Source organism: Lissotriton helveticus, chromosome 10 (assembly GCF_964261635.1).
Source record: "Lissotriton helveticus chromosome 10, aLisHel1.1, whole genome shotgun sequence".
In the NCBI taxonomy this organism is placed as follows: domain Eukaryota; kingdom Metazoa; phylum Chordata; class Amphibia; order Caudata; family Salamandridae; genus Lissotriton; species Lissotriton helveticus.
The window spans coordinates 865007617-865031122 of NC_136071.1; the positions used below are offsets into that span (position 1 = coordinate 865007617).

General features: G+C 41.3%; 1 protein-coding gene across 3 annotated transcripts in view; it reads left to right on the forward strand.

The window, feature by feature from the left end:
- Positions 1-23506, forward strand: part of RAPGEF5 (Rap guanine nucleotide exchange factor 5) — a 984395-nt gene that overhangs the window by 882349 nt on the left and 78540 nt on the right. For all 3 annotated transcript variants that reach the window (XM_078663509.1, XM_078663507.1, XM_078663508.1), the window contains exons 15-16: positions 10957-10987; positions 21898-21976. In XM_078663509.1, coding sequence (XP_078519635.1) covers positions 10957-10987; positions 21898-21976 — 110 coding nt within the window. The remainder of the gene's footprint in view (positions 1-10956; positions 10988-21897; positions 21977-23506) is intronic.

Below are 23506 nucleotides of genomic sequence, written 5' to 3' on the forward strand. Positions count from 1 at the left end.
ATACCTTTCTATCAGAAATAGCCACATCTAATTATTTTAACGAATCTATTTTAGTTTTATTTATATCCAGGTTTTTTTATTTATCGTTTGAAATAAGCTTGTGAAAATTAGATGCAAAATTGTTAACTTTTTTTGACTTGTATAGTTATAAATATTTAAATGGACCAATCATGTTCCTTTGGAGAAGATGACATATACACACACAAAGACTTGTTCCAACCATGAATGAAGTAGATTTTTTTACCACAGGGCACTATGCTTTCATGCATGTCCACACGCTCACATTACAACTTTGTATACTGACAGCTTCACTCAAAGATATTGTCATCACTCATTGTGAAGGAGGAAGAACTAACATGAGGGTTTAATAGGACTTAAAGTGTGAGGAGAACATAATGAAGAATATGGTAATGCAAAACCCCACAAATGAAATATTGGCCACAAAAGTTGAACAAGTGAAGAGCGTTGAATCATCATCAATATTAAACAATAACGCCTATTTTATTCACTTATCTTCGTTCCATTTCCTCCTCCTCCAGCAGTTAGTTTTCCATGTGATGAATCCTTAATTTAACAGCTGGCTTTGCCTGTCCTCACATCACATTGTTCAGGATGCATATACAAACACTCTGTCTGACTTGGCAGGTCCACATTGCCACCAAATTCTCCCTTTTTAGGTCTCGCTGCGAAAAGCGCACAAAAGCGCGCTCTCGCTGAGAGAACTATAGCTGTCGGCACAGCCGACAACGAGGGGAGACAAGAGCTGGCCATGAGCGCAGCATTGTCTATGGCAGAGTCGGATTCCGCGCGCACCTTGGGATTGGGTCGCGCGCGTCGGAATCCGACTCTGCCATGCGCCGTAAGTTTCAGTTTCGTTAGCGCTCGCTGGATTCCTGTTCAGCGAGTGTGTCTCATCGCCAGAGCTGGGAGGTGTGCGGGGGATTTTTATGGTATGTTACGCTATTTTGTCATTGCCGCTTCCTTACTCAGGTACATCCTTTGTTCGTCGCAGTTCTGCCGCTCCAAGGATTCAGGGGGGTTCATGACGCGGGTCGGATGGAGCTGCGCCGCCGTCGAACAAGGACCAGGCAGGGTCCTGCCGAGCTGTCCGCCCGCCGCCTAGCCACGGACTTCACCGGATCCGTTTCGCTGCCAGTTCTGGACCCTGTCCGGGGTCGGATGCGCCACTTCTGCTGGCCTGACGGGGATCCACAGCAGCCGTTCAGCCCGTCTCCCGGAGGACCCAGCTGGTGAGTGGGCGCCGTGCTGCGGTCTAACGGGGGAACTCACAGCTGCCCACCCAGGATCTGGGCTCACCTGCTGCCGATCTCCCCGAGCTCCGTCCGAAGCCCTCCTCGTCTGCCTGAGTCTGCTAGCACCGCGGCCGGCCGTGCGTGCGCTGCGAAAATGACTGAAGTGTGCTCTCTGTGCAGTGCTGTGCATGACTGCTCCGTGTCTGCGAGTGCACTGCCTGCACTCACTGCATGCGCTAGTGCACCAAACAAGCAGTCTGTGCAAAGGGTCCGCTCCCTGGCTAGAAAATGAACTTGTGTGTGCACCGAAGAAAATGCAGTCGGGGCAGTCAGCGCAAAGAGTCCGCTCCCTGGCTGTGTGCACTCACGTGTGCACCGAACAAATTGGCAAGTGGTGCAGTTGGTGCAAACGGTCCTTTACCTGAAGGTGTGTGCACTATAAGCACTCACACTGCATGAGCACTTATCAGGCAGTCAGTGCAGTTGGTGCAAATGGTCTGCTCCCTTACTGCTCGTAGGCTGTATGCAGTCACTACATGTGCATGTGCACTGAACAAACAGGCAGTCGGTGCAGTTAGTGCAAACTGTCCCATACGTGTCTGTATGTGCCCTGTATGCACTCACTGCATGCGCGTGTGCACTGATTCAAACAGGCAGTCGGTGCAGTTAGTGCAAACTGTCCATTACGTGTCAGTGTGTCTCCGGATGCACACACTGGGTGTGCGCTATGTGCCTCACTAAATGCACTCACCGAATGCGCCCTGCGTGCATTCATTCACTCACTAGCACTGTGCCCCACGCACTCACTGGATATGCGTGTGCATTGAGAGAAACCAATGAGTGGAAGAGAGGGCAAATGTTGTGGAGACGAATGTGGAGAGAAAGGGAGGTAGGATGGAAGCAAGCGAGAGAAAATTCAAGCGTTGAAAGAGGAGACGAAGGGAACAGATAGAGTGATGGAGAGTGGGTGTAACACGAATTTGCAAAGCAATAGGTCTCACATTCACGCAAGTTTAAGCTACTGGCATTGTAAATAACAATGCGGTTTATTTATGTTTCAAAAACCAAAACAGAAATAGAAGGCATTGTCATTTACAATGCCAATAGCTCAAACTCGCGTAAATGCGAGACCTGTTGCATTGCAAATGCTTGTTTACTCTGCAATTGCAGTGCCCCTTCACCCCTTTAAATACAACTCTTTTTGCGAGTTAAGGTATCTTTAAATTTGAAATGAGGTCCAAACAAGCCTCCTATATTTAGAAATGAGAGCCTGCTCCTTTCAGATATTGTCATAGAGCACATTTTTTCATCACTCCCTGGCTATGTTTTTCTATGGAAGTGAGGTCCAGTGGACTAACCTGACAAACATGGATTACATCAAGGATCTGGACTTTGTCTGTTCTCCTGGCTACTGACTAGGAAAAAAAACCTCTCTCTGTCCATAGCAGCTGTACTTCTGGCAGTCATCCGTATGTCTCTTTGCGCCCCACAAGAATGTAGTTCAACCTTTCTGTGATCTTTGGGGTAATTTTAAACTATGTATCCTGTATTAGTCTAGTTTTTGTATGTATACGATAAAATGAAAAAAAATACAGCTTGACGAGTCTACCAGTATTTTAGAACCCTAAAGCACTGTTCCTTCATTGAATATTTCAAACTATTTTGCAAGTTTTCAAGTATACACTGTATATGTTCTTCAGGGCATTGCATGTTGTGCATCATAGAAATAGGAGGGAACCACACTAAATTCTTGATGAAATGTAGTCCAGTGGGGTCTTCCTGGAGAGTCTTTATTTACTCTAGAAAATTAAGGCAGTACTGTCTTGAGAGCTTAGATGTGACCCCGTCTATGTAATAACTTATAGGAGATATGAGTCATTCAGCAAACAAAAGGGAATAAACTGAGGAATGTCCTTGCACAATACAATCACACTATGGGCAGTTTTTCTTGTACTTTTGCTAAAGTTCCAAACGTATCTTAGGTGCTTAAAATTTCGAGTGGTATGCTCAATATAATAGGAGGACGGTGGCAGTAATGGACCATGTCCAGTTATTTAAAATTCCAGTTCGAAAAGATGTCTCAATGTGTTCTACAAACAGCAACCTAGATGTCACTACCATAGCACCTTAACTGCGGCAGCAATTCCGCCGCGGTGCGGGCGTTCTGAAGAGTGGGCGGGGCCGCGTCGGCCAACGGACTTGCGCAGCACTGCGAAGGTAGTGCTCGCGACGGCTGTTAGCCGACGGCAGCATTGAAAGGGTTAAACAGTATGATCTGCAATTAACTCATCACAATACAGCAAGGCACTGACATATTCCCCTTTTCTCTTGTTACAAGAGAGTTCTTTTTTGTATGCTCTGTAATTCCTACCACTTCCTGAATGTAATGTTTTACTCCAGTCAAACTGTACTTATCAAAATAATATCTATGTTCAACCACTTCTATTTTTTTTTCTATTTAGTTTAGAACATTAATAGTAATGCATTAAAATTAATACAGAGATTAAAAATGAAGGTGGGGAGAGACGGAGGGAATAGGAGTAAAAGAACAATGTTGTGATAAAAATATGCAAGATCCAATTCGAGAGAAATATAACAATAATAAAATACACCTTTATAAATATTTAAAACAATATAAAGTCACGAAAATTGATACATTAGCTGTGAAAGCAAAATGTGATCATCAAGGGGGTTTGGAAACCTCATCTCTCAAAGGATGATGGTTAAGCGAAGATTTAGCATGACTATAACATTTTAATGGGACTCCATAAAACAGAATGTTTATTGGCAAGTGAAATAGGGTGAATGTATGCTTTGTCAAGTCTGTGGTATAACAAACCGCATACCACCAAGCTTGGAAGGACAGTTTGGAAAAATCCTTCCAATTTCTAGTGAGTTGGTGATATGCAACTGTTAATAGAAGGTCAATATTTTTTATGTGAGGTGAGACATATTTCCAATCACTAGATAAACTATAGAGGAAGACGTTAGAGGATGACAAAGGTACAGAGGTGTTAAAAATGCCATTGATTTGATTCCATACTTGTTTCCAGAAAGAATTTACAAGTGGGCAAGTGAAGAGCATGTGTTGTAGGTCTGCATGTTGTGAGTGACATTACCAAAAACTATTGGGGTGTTATGGATAGACGCAATGCAAAGAAACAGGAGAGAAAAGAAGCCTATTGTAGATAGAGAATATGTTTTGAGTGGTATTGGCGTCATGGGAGAAGGATCGTATTTTTCTCCAAATTCATCTCCAAAAGGAAATAGTCCAATACATTCCCAAATCATTCTCCCATTTATTGTGATTTAGTTTATAGTCTGAGATGAGAGAATAGGAGGAGACTTTGTGAAGTAAGGCAGGAAGTGAAATATGAGGGCAGGATATAAATAATAGAATATCGTCTGCATACACTGCTATTTTAATTTGTTGGGTATTCCACGAGAAACCATGTATAAACGAATTGTGTCTAATTCTGGAAAGGAAAGTTTCAAGAGCCTGATTAAAGAGAAAAGGTGAAAGAGGACAGCGTTGGCAAGCACCTCTACCCAAAGTGAAATGGGAGACAGTATGCCCATTAGCCAAAAATAACTGCTTGGGGGGAATAATAAAGAAGAGAAATAAGGGAAATGATTTTTGGCCCAAAGCCAAACCATTTTAATGTATGGAAAATAAAAGATAAGTTAACATTATCAAATGTCTTCTCTGCATCCAGGGTAATAGTTTTAAAAGGATTAAGGTATCTTTGAGATTTGGAAAGAACGTAAAAAATAAGTGAGTATTATCAGTTAGTTAACATCCCTTGACAAATCCAGATTGTTCTTTTCCAAGTAATGTAAGCAAAAGGTATTCCCAGACGAAGAGCTAAAGATTTCGAAAATAATTAATATTGACAAGGGAAATTGGCCTGTAATTTTTGCATTGATGTAAATCTTTGCCTTCTTTTGGAATGAGACAAATAAGGGCGGCTGGGAAAAAGCAAGATGATTTACCTGATTGGAGAAAGGATGTGATAATAAGAGAGAGTGAGTTGTTGAATGAGTAGTTTGGAGAAAATTCAGCAATGAAACTATCAGATCCTGGTGCCTTGTCCAATTTAAGGGAAAATTTGGCAGTGCGGAATTCAGACAAGGTAATATCCTCTTCTAGATCTGTGAAATCTATAGTTTTGCCAAAATCTTTCTGTGAAGAAGTGAGGTAATTAGTAATGTCAGAGTCAGTGGAAGTTTGATCAGGCGTATATAGTTTTTTGTAGAATTGTACAAATTGTCCTAAGATTTCTTCATCCTTATGTAATAATGTAGAATGGGTATCAGTGAGAGATTCGATTTTGTTCGTATTCTTCTTAGTTTTAAGGTAATTGGATAATAATTTGCTAGACTTGTTTTGGCCGCCATAATACTTGCCACTCCATTTTTAGAAGAAAGGAAGCTGCGACATCCATGGAGAATTTATAAAACTGAAGGTAGGCGTTAATGAGATTTTGGAGGCAACCTTTAGATGTAGAGGTATAATAGGAATATTTTAGTTGTTTCATATGATGAAGTATTTCAGCTTTTTTTTAAGAGAAAGTTTTTTTTTTGGAAACATATCTGATGATAAAATCACAGGCTTCAGCTTTGAATGCATCCCAAATTAAATGAAAATCAAGTTTGTCTGTATGATTCAGTTCAAAGTATTCAAGGGAGAAAGATGAGAAAGCAGAAGTTGAAAGATCTGTCCCGAAGTAATGCATTATTGAATCTTCAAAGATTAGCATTTTTACATAAAATGTCCAAGCGAATGGATACAGGGGCATGGTCAGAAATGAGAAGAGATCCTATTTCAGCAAATTTAGAGTTTGTAATACGGAGTATGTATATAATTGATTCTTGATTGAGAGTGAAGTGTGGGAGAGTGGTAAGTGTATTCACACAAAGTAGGATTGGAAAGTTTCCAAGCATCTATCAATGCATGTTGTTAGATCGCTTGGAAAAACAATTTCTTAGATTTGTTAGGTAAATAAGCAGAATAAGAATCTCTGTTGAAAAAAGGTTCAACAATCTGATTACAATCTTCTGCAAAAATAAAATGTTTATCAGGGCATTGTAAACATTTTTGGGTGATAGAGCAAAATTGGCAGTCTGTATTAGGAGGACCATAAAGATTAAATGTAAAAATTGAGACATTATTAGACAAAAGACATGTGAGTAACCATCTCTCTTCTGAGTCCAATTCCTGTGAGATTAAATGAACATTAAGTTGGTCTTAACTGATGCACAGTTAACGTTCACCTGATGTAGTCTCCTCAAGCGCCTTTACTCCTTCGGGTATATGCTGCGCTATATAAATATTTAAAATAAAATAAATAAATAAATTAAGCAATTCATGCCATAATGTGGCAACGCCATTTTCTTTACCATTACATGGCAAAAAGAAAACGTTGCCCACCCACCCTCTTTTCAATTTTATAGATTTGGGTTTGGTAAGGTGCGTTTCTTGGATGAGAGCAATATCAGCATGAGGTGTGATAAATGGGTCAAAACCTGTTGGCATTTAATTGGTGAGCTCAAGCCCTTGACATTCCAGGAATGGCATACAATAAATACAAATTAAAAAAACTTTGGTAAGCATGAAGAAAGAACATTTAAAGTGGGCCAAATTAGAAGCAACAAAAGAGGAATGAAAAAAGATAAGGTACAAGCAAGACAGTCTGAGAAAAACAAAGGGAAGGGGTAAAGAAAGAATAAACTGAGGATCACAGAAAGATAATATAACATAAGGATAAAATGATGGATACGTGTGAGAGAGAACATACCTAAAGGTATTTTCAAAAGGAGGGGGGTGTTGAGACCACACAGAAGGATGACACATCCAAATCGAGGGAGACTGCATGGGGAAGAAAGTTGATGATTGAAAAAAGGCGCACTGGGATAATCACAAGATAATGTTGGGAAACACAAACCTGCAAAAAGAAATGCGAACCACTTAAATGTGAATATTAAAGCAAAGTGAAAAGACAAAATGGAACGTCATATGTATAATAAGCACAAAGGTTGCCTCAAGAAAGAGTAGTAGTCTACAAAACAATAATGAAACAAAAAACATCCCAAGTCTTGGAGGATTTGGAAGTGTCCATGAACTCTACATTGCGCTCCTGAAGAAAAGCCTTCAGACGGGCCAGGTCGTCTTAGGTGTAGGATTTGTTATTTTGGGTGACTTTGAACAGACATGGATGAAACAAACCAAATTGGGCTATGAGGGATCTAAGTGCTGGTTTCATGGAAAGAAATTCTTTGCATCTGCCTTCAATATTTTTAGTATAATCCTGGGAAAAATATAAGTTATTTCCAGTCCATGAAATCTGTTTCCTGGTTTGAGCAGCTGACAAAACTTTAGGCAATTCTGTGTCCTCAAGAAATTAAAGTATAATACCATTGAGGCCTTTTGGAAGTGGATGCTATCTGTGGTGCATGACCAAGTCCATGAGCGTTTTGTATGTTCAAAGGAGGTGATCCAGCATATATAGCAGTTTAGGAAGAAACGTTTTTAAAAATGAGAGCGGATCAGCACACTCTGTTCCTTGTGGCAAACCGCAGATGCATAAGTTATTCCTGCGATTTCATTTTTCTAAATCTTCAAACTGTTTTGAAGCAAGGAGATCTGAGATTGAAGATGAGGGGGACCTCATGAAAAGTGTCAGCAGCATGAGAAAACAATCAAGAGACGTAGGTCATGGTAATATTCAGACACAGTGAGAAGAGAGACTATCTGCTTAGAAATTGAATTACATTTTTGTCAACATCATACTTCTGCTAGGAGAGGAGCACAAGCTTAAGGACACACCTAGGAGCAACTTTAGATGGGTAGGAAGTCTTTAAAGAGGCTTATACTGTTTTCAACAAACGCTCTAAAGTTCATGGAAATGTCAGAGAAAAGTAAAGTAGTCTGGAATATACATCCCCTGTTAGCTATTTGAGGCCTTGAGATGTACATAAATCATTGTGTCAGACATCCCCAGAAATGTGGCCAGATTTTAAACTTCTGATATTTACCATCTTAGAATTTGGATTCCTTATAGTGAAGAGCTTTTGTACATACTTGGAGACCATATAATGTTGCCATTGTTGAGAGAGATGGCTCTCTTCATGTCTTTGGGCTAGAGAGACAGTTATGCTTTCATCGAGGGAGCAGCCTTGTTCCTTTGTCTAGTCCTGAGAGATATTCATAAAAATTGCAGTAGCTGAGAGGAGAGAACTGCACAGAAGAGACTAGCATAGGAACACAAGTTTGACGTGAAACCATTTGTCCAGTGACCACGAATAATCAGCTGACCATAGCCCATTGAATGTGGCTGCATTACCACTGTGCTGTGGGAATGTAAAGGGTCAGTTAAGGTATGGTGGATCAGAATTCCTTCATAAACTAGCAACTTGTGTATTGCCTTAAATTTGCTACCCAGAGACACCTTCTCCCAGCCAAAGTGTTAGGAGTCCGTCATGTTTATTTTACTGGGAGCTCCCAAAAAGGCAATCCAAGTTTATAGAACACCATTCAGTTACTGCTGACAGCCAGACTAACTAGAAAGTGAGAACTAGTTAGACAGTACCAAACCGTTCATCCAAGTAGACACCATCCCAGTTAAAGACAAATGTTGGTAATTACCATATATTTCTAGCATGTGTTATTCGGAGTGGTTAATGCTCCACCTTAGACTTCCACATTACCAGGTATTTCATAGACTTTAAAAGAAAATTCTAAAATAATATATTTAATAGTTAATTTCCTCCTCCTTGGGTTATGGCTAACTAACTTACCTTGTATGAATAACCTTGTTTGGGCATTGAGTTATTTTACTGAAATGCAATTGCAGCTACCGACCTCTGACCCCAGCAGTTTGGAACTGTTGGTGAGCAGAAGGTAATTTGAAGCAGGCCATACTAACTCACCTCGGTTTGCAAGCGCCTGGATCTTAGCCTTGTCTGAGCTTAATTAAATTGTGTTAAGCCCCTAACCTTTCCTTCACTCTCACCCAGCTGGTCGATTGCTCACAGGCAGGTCTTGCAATATTGTTTGACTTTTTCCACAAGGGAGGACAGACCATCCTGCCACTCTTACACTTCCAGGTAAACTGCAGGCTGAGTGGCTCCTTTCAGTGTTGTGTGGTCTGCCATGGCTGAACCATTATAAGCCCCCAGGACGATATTCTGTTTCCAACTACATGCAGTGTGGGCTGCTTGGAGGATTTTTGCGAGGACTGATTTTGGTCTCAAGTTCGTTGTCCATTATCTACAGAAAATTTTCCAAAGCATTGATTTTCCTCTGTAAAGACAATTTTCTTTTAACTGGGAGCCATAACACCCTCCTAAAACATATATTCCACTCTAAAAGCAATTATATTCCCTTTTTAAATTATTTACGCCTGGCATGCATTGATACTAATGAATTGTTAGAAGACATTGGATTGTGTTTACACATAACGTTCCCTAACTCTTTCACCGAACCCAAACTCTTTCTTCCCTCTACAAATTCTTGCTTTAATGTTCTAAGGAATTTTTTGCAAGATGTACCTTGGTAAGTCTATTTTGTAATCTTTTACATTTGTATGTGCACGTGTCTATTGGTGCCCACGTTATAGCATATTTATGGTCAATGTGGATGTATCTGTCTCATTTGTGATTTCTATTTATTGCAATGTGTCAGTCTAATATTGAAATAAAAATAAAAAATATATTGACGGAGTACTTCTTGCTTAAATATGTTTACGAAATTAAATGTATGTAGACTATGCAATATATCCATGTCTTTTCCAGCAACAGAAAATAATCATCCATTTGTGGTATTATAGAGCCCTGTGTTTGATGTGTGGTGTGCCCTTAATAGAGCATTATTGTGAAAGCCTTCAGCAAATATGCGATTGGGACACAAATAAAGAGGTCTGAGACAATTAAATCTATGGTCTGTTGCCTTCATAGAATTGTATCTTTAGTCATACCTTTTCTTCCCTTATGTATTTCGAAATTTCATCCTGTTGGACTCGAACATCAATAACACATAGTATTGCCAATGAGCTAAATGAAATGGGTAGTATCGAAAGACTGGAAAAAACGACACGAATACACTTGCAGAAAATGAAATCATTGGGAAAAAAGATGAAAATGAATATAAAAGCTTAACCGGAAATTTCGCATTTGTTTGTTTTTCGTGCACGATACACGTTAAATCAAGCATAAATAAAGCTAGTTCATACCTTTTTATTTTTTTATGATTTGCGCAGGGCGAGTTTTAGTGCTTAAAATCAATTATTCACTAAGCAGGTTCTGATGGGTGTCCCTCCTGCACAAGGCTGTCACAGCCCAGTAGAGTGGTTCACGTGTAGACAGTAAATGAATTGGCGACCAGAAAGAAAAATGCTCCTTTCTCGTCAATATATTTAGTCTCGAGTCTCCCTGAATGAAACCAATCTCTTTTGAGCATCAGGCACCCACTAAATTGTGGAGCAGGTGTGTGGGTTCATGCTTGACTTGAGACATGAACAGCCTTGATATTTCTCTTTCACAAACCAATATGTCCAGTCTTACCTAGTGCACCAGAGAGCATTTTTAAAGACAGTCGCTCCCGCTGATTTCTACGATATGTCTCTGTGTTATGAAATGCACATCTGCATAGTGATGCCTTCTTTCTAAACAGGTGGACTAATTTGTGTTATGCTTTATTTTTCAGCACTGTAGATGAATATTCGCCACACAGAAAGGTAATTCACTCTTGCATACAAATTTGTTTTGTGCTGCTAAACTCTTTTCTAGTCACGTTCTGTCAGTAAATTGCTTATCATAATTACATAGGGCTGTCTCTGCTGATGCCCATGTCTTTGTTTTTTAACCTTTTTTTAAAGCATTTTTTTTCCAAAGTTGATACAAACAGTAGTACAAGGACTAGCGGTGTAATACATCAGAGAGTTGTACCACATACGTCTCTGAAGAGACAGGCCCTTATGGTTTTCTGGAAGCCCTGCAGCCTTCCACACCCCATCCCCTCAGCCCACCACATCCACCCTTGTAGTGGTGACATCACCCCTGCATGTCCCTCTTAGCTTTCCTTAAAAACCTTGAAAGCTAAAAGCTGCAGCGAAAGTCACACTTAACCGAACTGCCCTCCTCCTTTTCCGTCTGTAGGACTATTTCTCAGCAGCTGATGCACCATACATAAAGATGAGCTAAGAGTTTCTGGCAAAAATGTGTCTCGCCTTCACCCCTTTAGTTACATTTGCTTTAGGGGAAAATATCTCACCCTACTTAAATAATACAACCATTTTGATGTTATCTTATTGAGATTACCATCCTACCGCATTGAGTGTTAAAATTCAAGAATCCTAGGCAAGTAAGAAAAAAAGCGATATTCATTAATTTCTGGATCTTTATATAGTGCTATGTTTTATCTTATGTGAAAGCACAGAAGGGGTAGGAACACTGTATAATTTGACAAAAGGCAATGAGGGGGCGGTCATGTCGAATTACGTATGGAAGGTACTTATAGCTGATATTCTGGGACCATGCCCCTGAGAGTTTAGAGGATTAGGTGAACATGTGAGTATCAACAGTTCAGGCTCGGCTCTCGGGGACAGACTGATGGTATTCCACATTGTCTGACCTTGTATTCTCAGAGTTCTCGGTCCATTGCAAAAACCTGTTCACAGGCCCGATTTGGATTTTTTAACTTTTGACACAGTATTGGTCTACTTGAGCAGGCAATATTTAAGGCATTACCCTTCCAGCATGGTTTTTATTATTGATCAATTAAAAGATAGCGTGTCATAAATTTACACCGAGTTTAGTGAAGATGCGATGGTTTGGGGACTTATGGTAGATGTGTGATTTATTGTAATGCTTATTTGATTTCTATAATTTAGTTAATAACAATGCCTAGTAAACTTTGGTTTGCTATAATAGGATTTATGTGCAGTAAGTAGCATTAGAATTGGTTGCTCAAGGTATATTTGGAGCTCCTAGATGTTTTGCAGAATTTTCAACTATATCAAATGATCATCTATTTAATATTCTGGATGATGGATAGAGGCAGTCTTTCCATGGGATTTGATACACTCATTGAGAAACATGTATCAATGATAGTAGGATTAACCATGTTCAATGAGGTAGTAGACTGCCATGTGTTAAGTCAGATTGCAATAGTTCAAAGTAAAAGGAATTGGATTACAAATGTCATCATTTTAGCTCATTCACACTTCCATTCACTGTTTTTCTAAATGGTATTTGCTATAGTTTTGGCACTTGCCTTTTTTTTTTACATGTTTGTGTCTGTCTATGCCTGTGTGTATACATTACTTCTTTCAGTTAATACATTATGTGTAAATGTATTTGTGTAATTTATAGATTACCGGATACAATTCAAACAGTGCTCGCAAACATGTGCATCCTTGAGACTTTGCAAATTTAAGTATCACATGGTGGATAATTTTAACTTCTGATATTGTAGAAATTGGGTCTAGCCTGGGTTTTATTGCTGTAAAAAACACAACTGATTCATCTAGATAGGAGACATGCAGCTCCTTTCCGCCCCTTGCCCGAGAAGTGAAATAAGTGTTCCTACATTTCCATCTATGATTTTCTGTTTGAGAAGTAAATGAAAAATGTTCTAGCACATTTATTACTTTCTCACAGTAGCAAAATGTATTGTGGTGGAATATTTCCCACGAGCTTGCAGATATATTTTTAGTATCTCTTTAACCTTGTGTGCCCAGACAGTCTGGAGAACATATGGTTTCCAGCAAGGATAAACACAAATTAGATGGTTCGTTTAACAAGTGGTTAAACTTTCCCACGCTTACGGAGTGGGTTTCCCAATACTTACACCAAACCAAATTGGAGGTTACAGTGTGCAATGTTTTAGATGTCACCGAGGCAAGGAACTTAAAAGTATTTCTGCTGCACGCTTGACTTAGTAGAGATGCACGTTAAGAACTGCAAAGAAATCTTTGAACGTGGTTAGCTGATGTTGGCCATGTTGAGGGTGTGAACACCAACACCTTCTACATCTGCGCTTATTTTAGAAAAGAGCCGTGACAAAGGTCGCTGGCATACGTGGGTAACGTGATCTATATCACAGTCATGTGCTGTTCCAATGTCACCCGCAGGGCATTTCCATTAGAAGTCAAAAGTTGTGAGTGCTCAGTGTCGGTGACCCTAAAGCTTTCTTTGTAAACCGAGTCAAAAGTTGAACCACGCGAAAGAATCAGTTGTTTCTAACCCATCTTTAAGAAGTCTCTACTAGTTATCTGCTCACGATTGCAAATAAAATACACTAATAGTGCACTCTTTTCTTAACAGAAGGACAAACGGGTGCCAGACTGATGCAACCTAAACTTTGATAATTTGGGACATTTTACTATATGTGCACTATTCCGGAATTCCCTAATCCACCTGCCTGCTAGAGTCTTTTTTTATCCCTGTATTTATTTGCAGTGTACTGTAGAGATCAAACATCTTGCCCTGCAGCACCTCCATAGTGCTTTGAGAAAAATAAGTGGTGTAAAGATGTTGTTACATCATTGTTAATATGTTTGCTAAATCGAGTAACATTTAACATTCGAAAGTTAAATTGAGTGCCCCAAAGTTCTCCATTAGGAAGAGAAAGGATTGTGGGGCAATTGAGAGGTTGGTGATTAGCTGTTGGGGTCACATAGTGACAGTCAGGCAAATCTTAGGTGTCATGTTCTTCCAGGCTCTACTCCATATCTATGTCTTAAGCTACCAATTCTCAGTAGAAGGCATGATAAAATAGTTCTATTTAATAACATTTTCTAAAGGGGTAAGTCATTTGGTTGCATATTCAGACAATATCACCCCTAAAGACAGGCCCCTCTGTTTTGGTGTTTTGACTGCCAAAGGTTAATGTTCTGCATTTATGCCAGGTGCATGTTTTGATTTGAGCAGTCTGATGGTCAGACTCTGCAGACATCTATGTTTGTCTTTGAAATGAAGCAGATGACTTTGGATTTGTTGCTTGGGAACTAAATAAATCAATCAGGAGTTTGTAAAGTGTGGCTACTTACCCGTGAGGGTCTCAAGGTGCTGGGAGGAGGGAGGTGGGGTAGGGCTGCTGATCCGTCTAGGTGTGGAAGTACAATTAAAGAGGCAGATCTTGAGATCCTTCCTGATTCAGGTCAGCGGGGGATTGCCTGAGGTGGAGGGACAGTGTGTTACTGGTCTTGGTGTCGAGGTAAGAGAAGGATCTTCCTCCAGTTCTGGTCTTGTGAATCCGTGGGACGGTGGCCAGGGCAAGTTGGGCGGATCGAAGTTGTCTGGCAGGTACGTGAAATGAGAGGTTGGTTCAGATATGCTGGTCCTGCTACTTGGAGAGCTTTGTAGGTGTGGGTGAGGAGCTTGAAGGTGATTCTCTTGTTGACTGGGAGCCAGTGGAATTATCAGAGGTGTTGGATTATGTGGCTGCGGCGGGGAATGTCAAGGAAATTAGGTGTCGATCATATTATGATGGGACAATCTTGTGTTAAAGAGTGATCTGGTATGTTCTTAATGGTGAATAAAAAGAAGTATGAGAACACAGGAATGTAGAGCACTGGATTGAACATAATGGAGTGGCTCTAGGCAAATAATGTTCTGTTTTGGCCTTCTGCTCAACATTCAAATGTTTCTTTTTATTTATTCCTTTTGAATTTACAACATTCTACCCTCGGTGAGTGCAACATTCTTGTAGCATTTCTACATCAGACTATAGTGGTTGCTAAAAGCACTTTGTCCTGATGTATGCCCTTGCCACCTGCCATTCAGGCCCCTTGGGTTCCCAGTCTATGACAACCGGTATAAATCTCAGCAGTGGGTCATAATGCTGTAGTAAGACACACAGAACACACAGTTGCAATGTTGTACCTAGTTAACAACATTTAATGGATAGTTTAGCTATATACCAAAGCTTGTCCTTGAATTTCCTGCTTCCTGCATCATGTTTCGCCACATCGAAACATTGGAACCTCTCACTAAAATATTTTGCAGGTAGATTGTGATTCATTTTGGTTCTATAAACCTGAGTATTTCCACATTCAATTTAAATTAAAAGTAGTATAATTATTCAGCTGCACAACATGTGACATCTGTGTGTAAAATTGCAGAGGTAAAGAGGGAGTTTATTGTAGAACTACTTTTAACACCTGTTGATGGGATGACTCAACAAGCCAAATCCTGACGCTAGACTATGACTGAGATGGAGGGAGCACATTCTTCTAAGATAGGGTTTCAGCTTCCCGTAATTCTGTCAGCCTCAATGTTAGTAGAATGCCATAATCTAGCACATTGCAGGTTGATGAAGCATCAAGAAGTGCCTGGTGGTTTCCATCAATCATGATGTGATTTTCTCTCCGCTGTATGGAAGTTTCTGTCACCATCAGGGATTTGAAATCTGATTGATGGTCATACAAAAACTCGCATTTTCATATTGCTTGCGATCAATTTTTTCCGTTTTACTGCACTGCAAATAGTATCAACCAATGTTAATCATTGTATTAAACTACAAATGGTGAAGAGTCAGTATGTACATATAAGTCATTCAGATAACACAGGTCTCAATAGTAACTGTATACCTCGGTGTGCGATTTTATTAGTGATGTTGCAGTGTGGTGTTCAAGATTACCCTGAAGATAGCTTAGGAATTTCTTCTTCAGAATTTTAGGGCACTGTATAATCCACATTTAGTCGTTTAGAACCCAGACATCTGCAAATGTGTGAAACCTTTCACCGTTCAGAACAAACCTTAAGATTCTGCATTCTATTATAAATCTGTGAAATCTGTGACACGTTTTTTCTCAGGAGAATCGCCCCACTGGTTAACATGCCCTTTTAATACGTTGTTCTTGGCCATAGATTGTAGTAGTGCAAGCTTGTTAACCTCATCTAGAGAGCAGATGTCACATCCTCCAATGAATGTTGAACACACCTCTTCATGGAGCACTACCCATAACCCAACAGTCTGCCCTTGAACTTCCTCTATAATTGTCTCTTTCCAAGGCCCATGCCCCCTGCTCAGTGCTCTGCTGCTGTCGAGCTGTGTTCGTACTCTGCATGTGCCAAGAGATACAAACTTACATAGATACATACATATATAACTTCAAGAATTCAAATGATATTTGGTACGTGACCTGGATTTCGGGACTCTGCTGCTTTTTGACTGTCTAATGTCCTAATTCCTAGTTTGGATTTTCTCTTCCAATGTTAAATCAAAAGTTGCAATGAGCTGAGTTTCCAGCAGACAACCATATGACAGGTGTCGATGGAACCTTTGTGATGTGGTTGATGTTCCTTTTCACTTTGTTAAAGGGCTCCGTAAAACTCCTGCTCTGTTCTGCCGCAGCATCTTGATTGTCTTGTTGCTTTAAGTCAATGTATGAGGTCAGGTTTGATTAATGGAGTAGGACTGGCCACTTCAACGTGTTTGGTTTTATGTGTCTGGTGAAGTTACTGCATGTACTTATTATAGTGTATGTTATGAACATTGGATCTGGGTGGAGAGTAGGCCCAGTTTCCTTAGCACTGTTAGATATTTCTGTGGTTAATTTCTCTTATCAAGAAGTAATTGTTTCAGTTTTGCTGAGACTTCATTGAGGGGATATACCATATAACATAGCTCTGTTGGCTCTGTTTTGTTAAGTGTGCTTCTTTCCTTTTTGTGATTTGTATACGATGATACAATTGTGACGGGCTTCATTGAACTATTATTAACCTTTTTGCCGTGGCGGACGCTCCGCCGGGGTGCAGCCGAATCTGACGCGTGTGCAGATCGGACGGCCCCCGTCCGTCTGACGCACACGCCCACCATGACATCGGACGGCAATATGTTTGATGTGGAAATGCGTCCAGAATGAAAACCTGAAGGACCCAGTTGCTGTATAATACTTTTTGTGTATCCCATGAATATTCCAGTTAACTTTTTAATTTAGTTTGAGCAGCCAGGCCTGGAGGCTCAGTGGACTAATGCACCTACTCTGGAATGATTTCGTGTTTCACCATATTTATTTATTTATTTATTTATTTATTTGCTTGTTGAGCGCATGAATCAATTCCCGAAGGGATATCTCTGCGCTGGTGCTCGCATTTAGAGGGTTACTGCAAGGATTAGAGCTGAGGAGGAGAACCTGATAAATTTAAGGCATGGTGAAGAGGTAGGTTTTCAGTTTCTTCCTAAATAGTTCTAGGCTCCTAGTCTGTTTCAGTTCAGTGGGCAGGGAATTCCAGAGAATAGGCCCTTTGTAGGACAGTGCTTGGCCTCCTTGTCTAGCCCTTCTAATCTTTGGAACCTGAAGCAGGAGATGGTTGCTGGATCGAAGTGTGCGGCCAGGGATGTAGGGCAGGAATTTTTCTTTTAGATAGCTGGGGCTGGTGCTAAACAGGCATCTGTATATAACGTTACAGATTTTAAATTTGATGCGCTGCTTTACGGGTAGCCAATGAAGTTGGCGAAGTAGGGGGCCGGACGGCGTTCTGGTAGGAGCATTGAGGGCCAGTCTAGCCGCCGTATTCTGGACAACCTGAAGTTTGTCTAGCTGTGCTTCATTTGCTGAGATGTATAGACCATTGCAGTAATCCATTCTGCTTATGATAAGGGTCTGGATGAGAGTCTTCCTATGGTTTGGGGGTAGAAACGGGAAGGCTCGTCTCAGGAGCCCCACCACATGGAGGCAAGCACCTGCTACTTGCGTGGTGTGCTCTCTAAGCAGGAGCGCCTGGTCTAGTTTGACACCTAGGTTTTTTGCTGTTTGTTTGGGATTGGGGATGGGGCCTAGTTCCAAAGGCCACCAATCTGGGAACCAGAGAAGGGTCGCCCCTCCAAACAGCATGACCTCCGTTTTGGATACATTACATTGCAAAAAATGTTTCGCCATCCAATGTGCTACAGCCCTCATCCCGTCTGCAAATGATGACTGAATTGCCGGAGTGAGGGTTTGGAAGGGGAATAGCAGCTGGGTGTCGTCAGCGTATGATACAGGAGTAAATCCAAAAGATCTTATCAGATTAGCTAAGGGGGCCACATAAATGTTAAACAACGTGGGGCTGAGACACGAGCCCTGTGGCACACCCTTAGTTAGCTCTCTTGATGGTGATGAATGGGAGCCCAGTCTGACACCTTGAGTTCGGTCAGAAAGGAAGCTGTGCAGCCATGATAGAGCTGTTCCTCCTACCCCTACGCTGCTCAGTCTTTCGAGAAGGAGAGCATGTGATACCGTGTCGAAGGCAGCGGACAGGTCCAACAGCACTAGAATCACTGATTCCCCCTGTCCAGTGACATCCTGATGTTATCGGTCACGGAGAGGAGGGCTGATTCAGTGCTGTGGTTGGGCCTGAAACCAAATTGGGAAGGGTCCAGGCCCTCCGCTGCCTCGATGTAGTTCGACAGGTGAGTATTCACATGCTTCTCGGTAAGTTTACCGAGATAGGGTAGGAGGGAGATGGGCCTGAGGTTAGATAAATCAGACCAGGGCAGTGTGGTATTTTTCCGGATTGGATTTACAACTGCTTGTTTCCACTCAGATGGCACCCGTCCTTCACTGAGGGATTGATTTATGATGGTTTGTAGAAGTGGGCCTAGGAAGGAGTTAAGGGGGGCCATCATTCTTGCGGGTATGAGGTCGTTAGGGGAGCCAGATTTTATATGATTAGTTAGAAGGTGGAGATCGGTGTCAGATATTGGGGGAAAGGAGAGTAGTGATATTGTTTTTTGTTGTAAAGCAGGGTTAGCGGAGCTGACATTGGGAGCAGGGCTGCAAGTATTGGTAGAAGTGTTGTTCAGGATTTTGTCGTAAATGAGGTTGATTTTATTCTCGAAAAACAGAGATATCTCTTCACAAAGAGGCAGTGAGAAATCGTCCAAGCTAACACATGCTGTGGGTTTCACAAAGGATTCGAGTATCTTATATAATTCCTTTGAGGAGTTGCCAGCCTCTGATATTTGCTGGGCCAGGCTAAACTTGCGCGCTGTTTTGATATTTTTGTAATATTTAGATTGTGCTTTTAAATAGGCATTCTTGTCATCTAGGAGGTGCGACCTCCTCCACTTCTTCTCCAGCCTTCTACACCCTTGCTTCTCACTTCTTAAGGTGTCTGTGTACCATTTTTCCTTTTTGTGAGTGGGGAATTGTTTGTGAATTTTTAGCGGGGCTACTTTGTCTATGGCCTTCAAAAGAGAATCCTTGAAACTGGATAGAGTATCTTCTACATTATCAGATGCAAGGGATAAGGGTTTTTCCCAGACCTTCTGTAGTCCTTCTGCTGTGACTTTATACCACTGACGTCGCCATATGGGGGGGAGAGTTTTATGGGATGGCAGTTTGTTTGCTATTGGGAGATCAAATTCTAATAAATGGTGGTCTGTCCAGTCCAGTTGAGAAGTGACTATTCCGGACAGGGTGGGGCAGTTAGAGAAAAGTAAGTCTAGTAGATGTCCCCCTTCATGGGTGGGATCGGAGTTGTGAAGTTGGAGCCCTAGAGCAGACATATCAGCAAGCAAGGCTTTGGTTTCACTTAGTTCTGGTTTGTCTACATGAGTGTTGAAGTCGCCTAGAAGGATAAAGTCTTCCTTGGCTCTAATGTAGGGTGCCAGTAGTTCCATGAGAGAGAGGGAGAACCCAGCATTGGGTCCCGGTGGGCGGTATATAAGTGCACCTTTCATGGCTAATTTGGAAGAGATATTGATCCTAAAAGACATAAATTCTAGACTGGGGCTGCATTGTTTCTCTATAATAGTGACTTTCAGGTGTTCCTTATGAATGATCGCTAATCCGCCACCTATCTTAACTGGTCGGTCCATATTTAAAAGCTTGTATCCTGAAGGGATTGCGATCGTAATGGCTGGAGTTGTGTGGGGTTTGAGCCATGATTCCGTCAGGAAACATAGATCTGGCTGGGATGAGTGAAGAAGATCCCATATCTGAACTTGGTTCTTAGGCAGGGACCGGACGTTTAGCAGTGAACATTGAAGTGTGTTTTTATATTTACTAGCTTCAGAAATGTTGAGGTCTGGATGGGGTCGGATATTGGCTTGGTAATGACATAGTTTGCAAGAGAAAGGGCCTTCGGGATAAGTCCAGTTCTCATTCTCGCGGCATAGTGACAGGGCTGGTTGCAAGGCCAGGAGGTTTGCGGCGGAATACCTGATGGGACTCTGTGAAGCTGGATATCTGGACATAGCCCCTGGCTCCTGGCGCCGTCCTGGCGCGGACGGGCGCAGACGGGCAGGTCTTTGGCTTGTCTTAGGCGCCGTCTAGGGCGCCCTGCTGCGCGCAACCGCTGCGCGCTAGACCCGACGAGGGGCTAAATAGCCCTCAGAAGTGAGCAGCTAGAACGCTGACTGCTCGACTTCCTGTGGGTGTCTGGCTCTTGCCTACCCGCCCTCCGCACTACGGTATTGGCTACCGAGTCGGACCGGGGCGGGCAGGCTGGATTATCGAGCGCAGACGACTGACAGCTGAAGTGAAGCTGAAGTGTGACTCTCAGCAATCCACGCAAGTGCAAATAGCAATAAAGGTGAACACAGTTAAAATTATTAATCAATTCCAACAGCTATCCGCCGCTAGTGCAAAGTGCAAGGTGCTGGGTAAATTTAAAATATTGTTGTTAAAATTAGTAATCAATTTTAAAAATATGCGTTAAAAAATTCAAGTAGTAGATCAGCAGTAATTTTTACAGAGCATCCGCTCTAAATAGCTTGCAGGCGCCAAGCGGGGTCAGGACAAGCTGCCACCTCGCCCCTTACCGCAATGATCCGTGCCTCCTCGCCGCCTAAATAGCCCTCAGAAGTGAGCAGCTAGAACGCTGACTGCTCGACTTCCTGTGGGTGTCTGGCTCTTGCCTGCCCCGCCCTCCGCACTACGGTATTGGCTACCGAGTCGGACCGGGGCGGGCAGGCTGGATTATCGAGCGCAGACGACTGACAGCTGAAGTGAAGCTGAAGTGTGACTCTCAGCAACCCACGCAAGTGCAAATAGCAATAAAGGTGAACACAGTTAAAATTATTAATCAATTCCATATGCCATAGGTTTGAATTCCAAAGGGGCCCTTCAGCCTTTCAGGTCCATTCTGTTGGGTAACCATATAAACCTGGCACTCAGCGCCAAGATTCCCTCTTACAAATACGCGTTTTATGTAACTACCTCCTTAGGAAATACATATGTGCAATGCGAATAGGTGAAATGCATACGGTTACATAAAATGAATTGCTATTTGGACATACAGTTCTTGATAGTTGTGTTTCTTGATCTTTCATGACTTAAACATAAAGTATACGAGCTGAAGTGTGGCACCATTTTTGAAAGATTACCTATCAGTATTGTGGATGAGACAGCAATGGCTGAATTATTTTATTTGGGCGACCAACCTGAGGAACGTTTCAGGACTATGTTGTACACGTACTATCAAAGGATGCCTTGTCTTTCTATTACAGTTCAGGCTACAGAAATGTAACTCAACAAAGTCGATTTTGTTTTACTATCAAAAATACATCCCAGTTCTCTCCAGGCCCGGGTGGGTGGGTTTCCTATTGCTCTTTCGGTCAGCTGCTTTGACTGGAACAAGCTGTGAAAGATCTAAAAACAGCTGTACAGAGGGAGTGACACAAGCACACATTGTTCTTCTTTTCTTCCCACAGAATAAAGCCCTTTTCCACCAATTCAGCCTGAAAGAGAATTGGCTTCTACACAGAGGAAGTGTGACGGAAGCAGAGGAAAGTAAGTATCGTATCATGGGGGCTTTTTGAGGGGGGTGAAGGCGGAGATTGTGCATTATAACACTATGGAGGACTGTGGCAGACAGCTATTAACGTTTTAATCTGCAACAGTAAAAAAACACTATTTTTTATTTATCTATAAATGTAATATTTTAGCATTAAATATATGTATGATGGTGCATACCAAAGCATATCACTATGCTGCAAACCCACATAGCTTAAACTTAGGACACTACACGTTGCCTATTAAAAATTGCCTGGATGCCTGGATAATGGCAACATATGTCACTCAGGACCAAGGTCATACATCAACTTTATCTGCCCATACCCTTAAATTAAAGAAAGCAGTTTGTATCTTGTCAGCTGGGTCCTTCTTGAGGTAATCACTAACTGTCTTGAACTGGGAAGCCAATCAGATTGATTTCCCCTTTTATAATTGGTAACATACGGAAGGCTAGTTTATATGCCTTAAATTCATCTTCTGCCTTCATGTACCCAGGTCCTTAAAGAGAACCTGGTGACCCAAATTACTATCTCATGTAGATACTATTTTAAAAAAAACTCATACTGATTGAGTTATTTAAATAGTTTGGAAAGGTTTTAACTTATGACATTTGTTTCATGAAATACATTGACACAGAAGGGTATAGGAGGTGGTTTGAAAAGAAGAGACAAACACCCATGTCTATTTGAAAATTACAGTTTTTTAATCCTTTTGAAGTGTTTTTTTATGTATACTAGTATAATATAATAAATAACAAACACTATTGCATAGATATGGGTTCAGTACTATGAGTTTATAGAATGATTGAGGTATGATGAGTGAGAGGAGTGAGTACTTTAATAAGGTTTTACACATTGACACGTGATGGATATTCTTGTAATTATACTATAGTAAACGCTGTCCCATACTGTTATAAGGGTACCTCTCGAATTTAGTGATTAGTAATTGCAGTTTCTCCACAATCATACATGAATTCACCATCAGAAAGATCCAGGATTTTGAAAATTGCAGCGTTATCATCACAAACTCCATGACAATCATGAGGAACATACAAATTGAATACCACTAAAAAATAAATGTATTGTGCTCCATTGACCTAAGACAGTTCTGATACTTTTGTAGCAATGAAACACAAGAAGTTCTTGAAAATTCAAGTAAAAAAAAAACGTAATTGAAAGAGAGAAGGGCGTAGTTTTATTGCAGTCCAAAAATGTGTAATGCCACCGAAACGACAAAGGTCTTTAGCATTCCAGAGATGGTCCAATCAAGACAAGGGACTTGAAGAAAAGCTCGTTTGTTTTCAATTGTCCGATAATTCATGCAGTCCATGCCATAGATCCTGGGTATGAGGAGATCGCTTCCTCACTGCTGTAGTGACACTTGGAGCTGACTTGTGTAAGCAGGGGCATCACTGAGAGTGCAGGTTTCAACTGGATCTGACATCTTGTGACAGCTGGGATGTCAGATAGATGACAGAAGCAGTGTGTATACATGTGAGTGTAAAAATCTAAATGCATGTATCCTGAC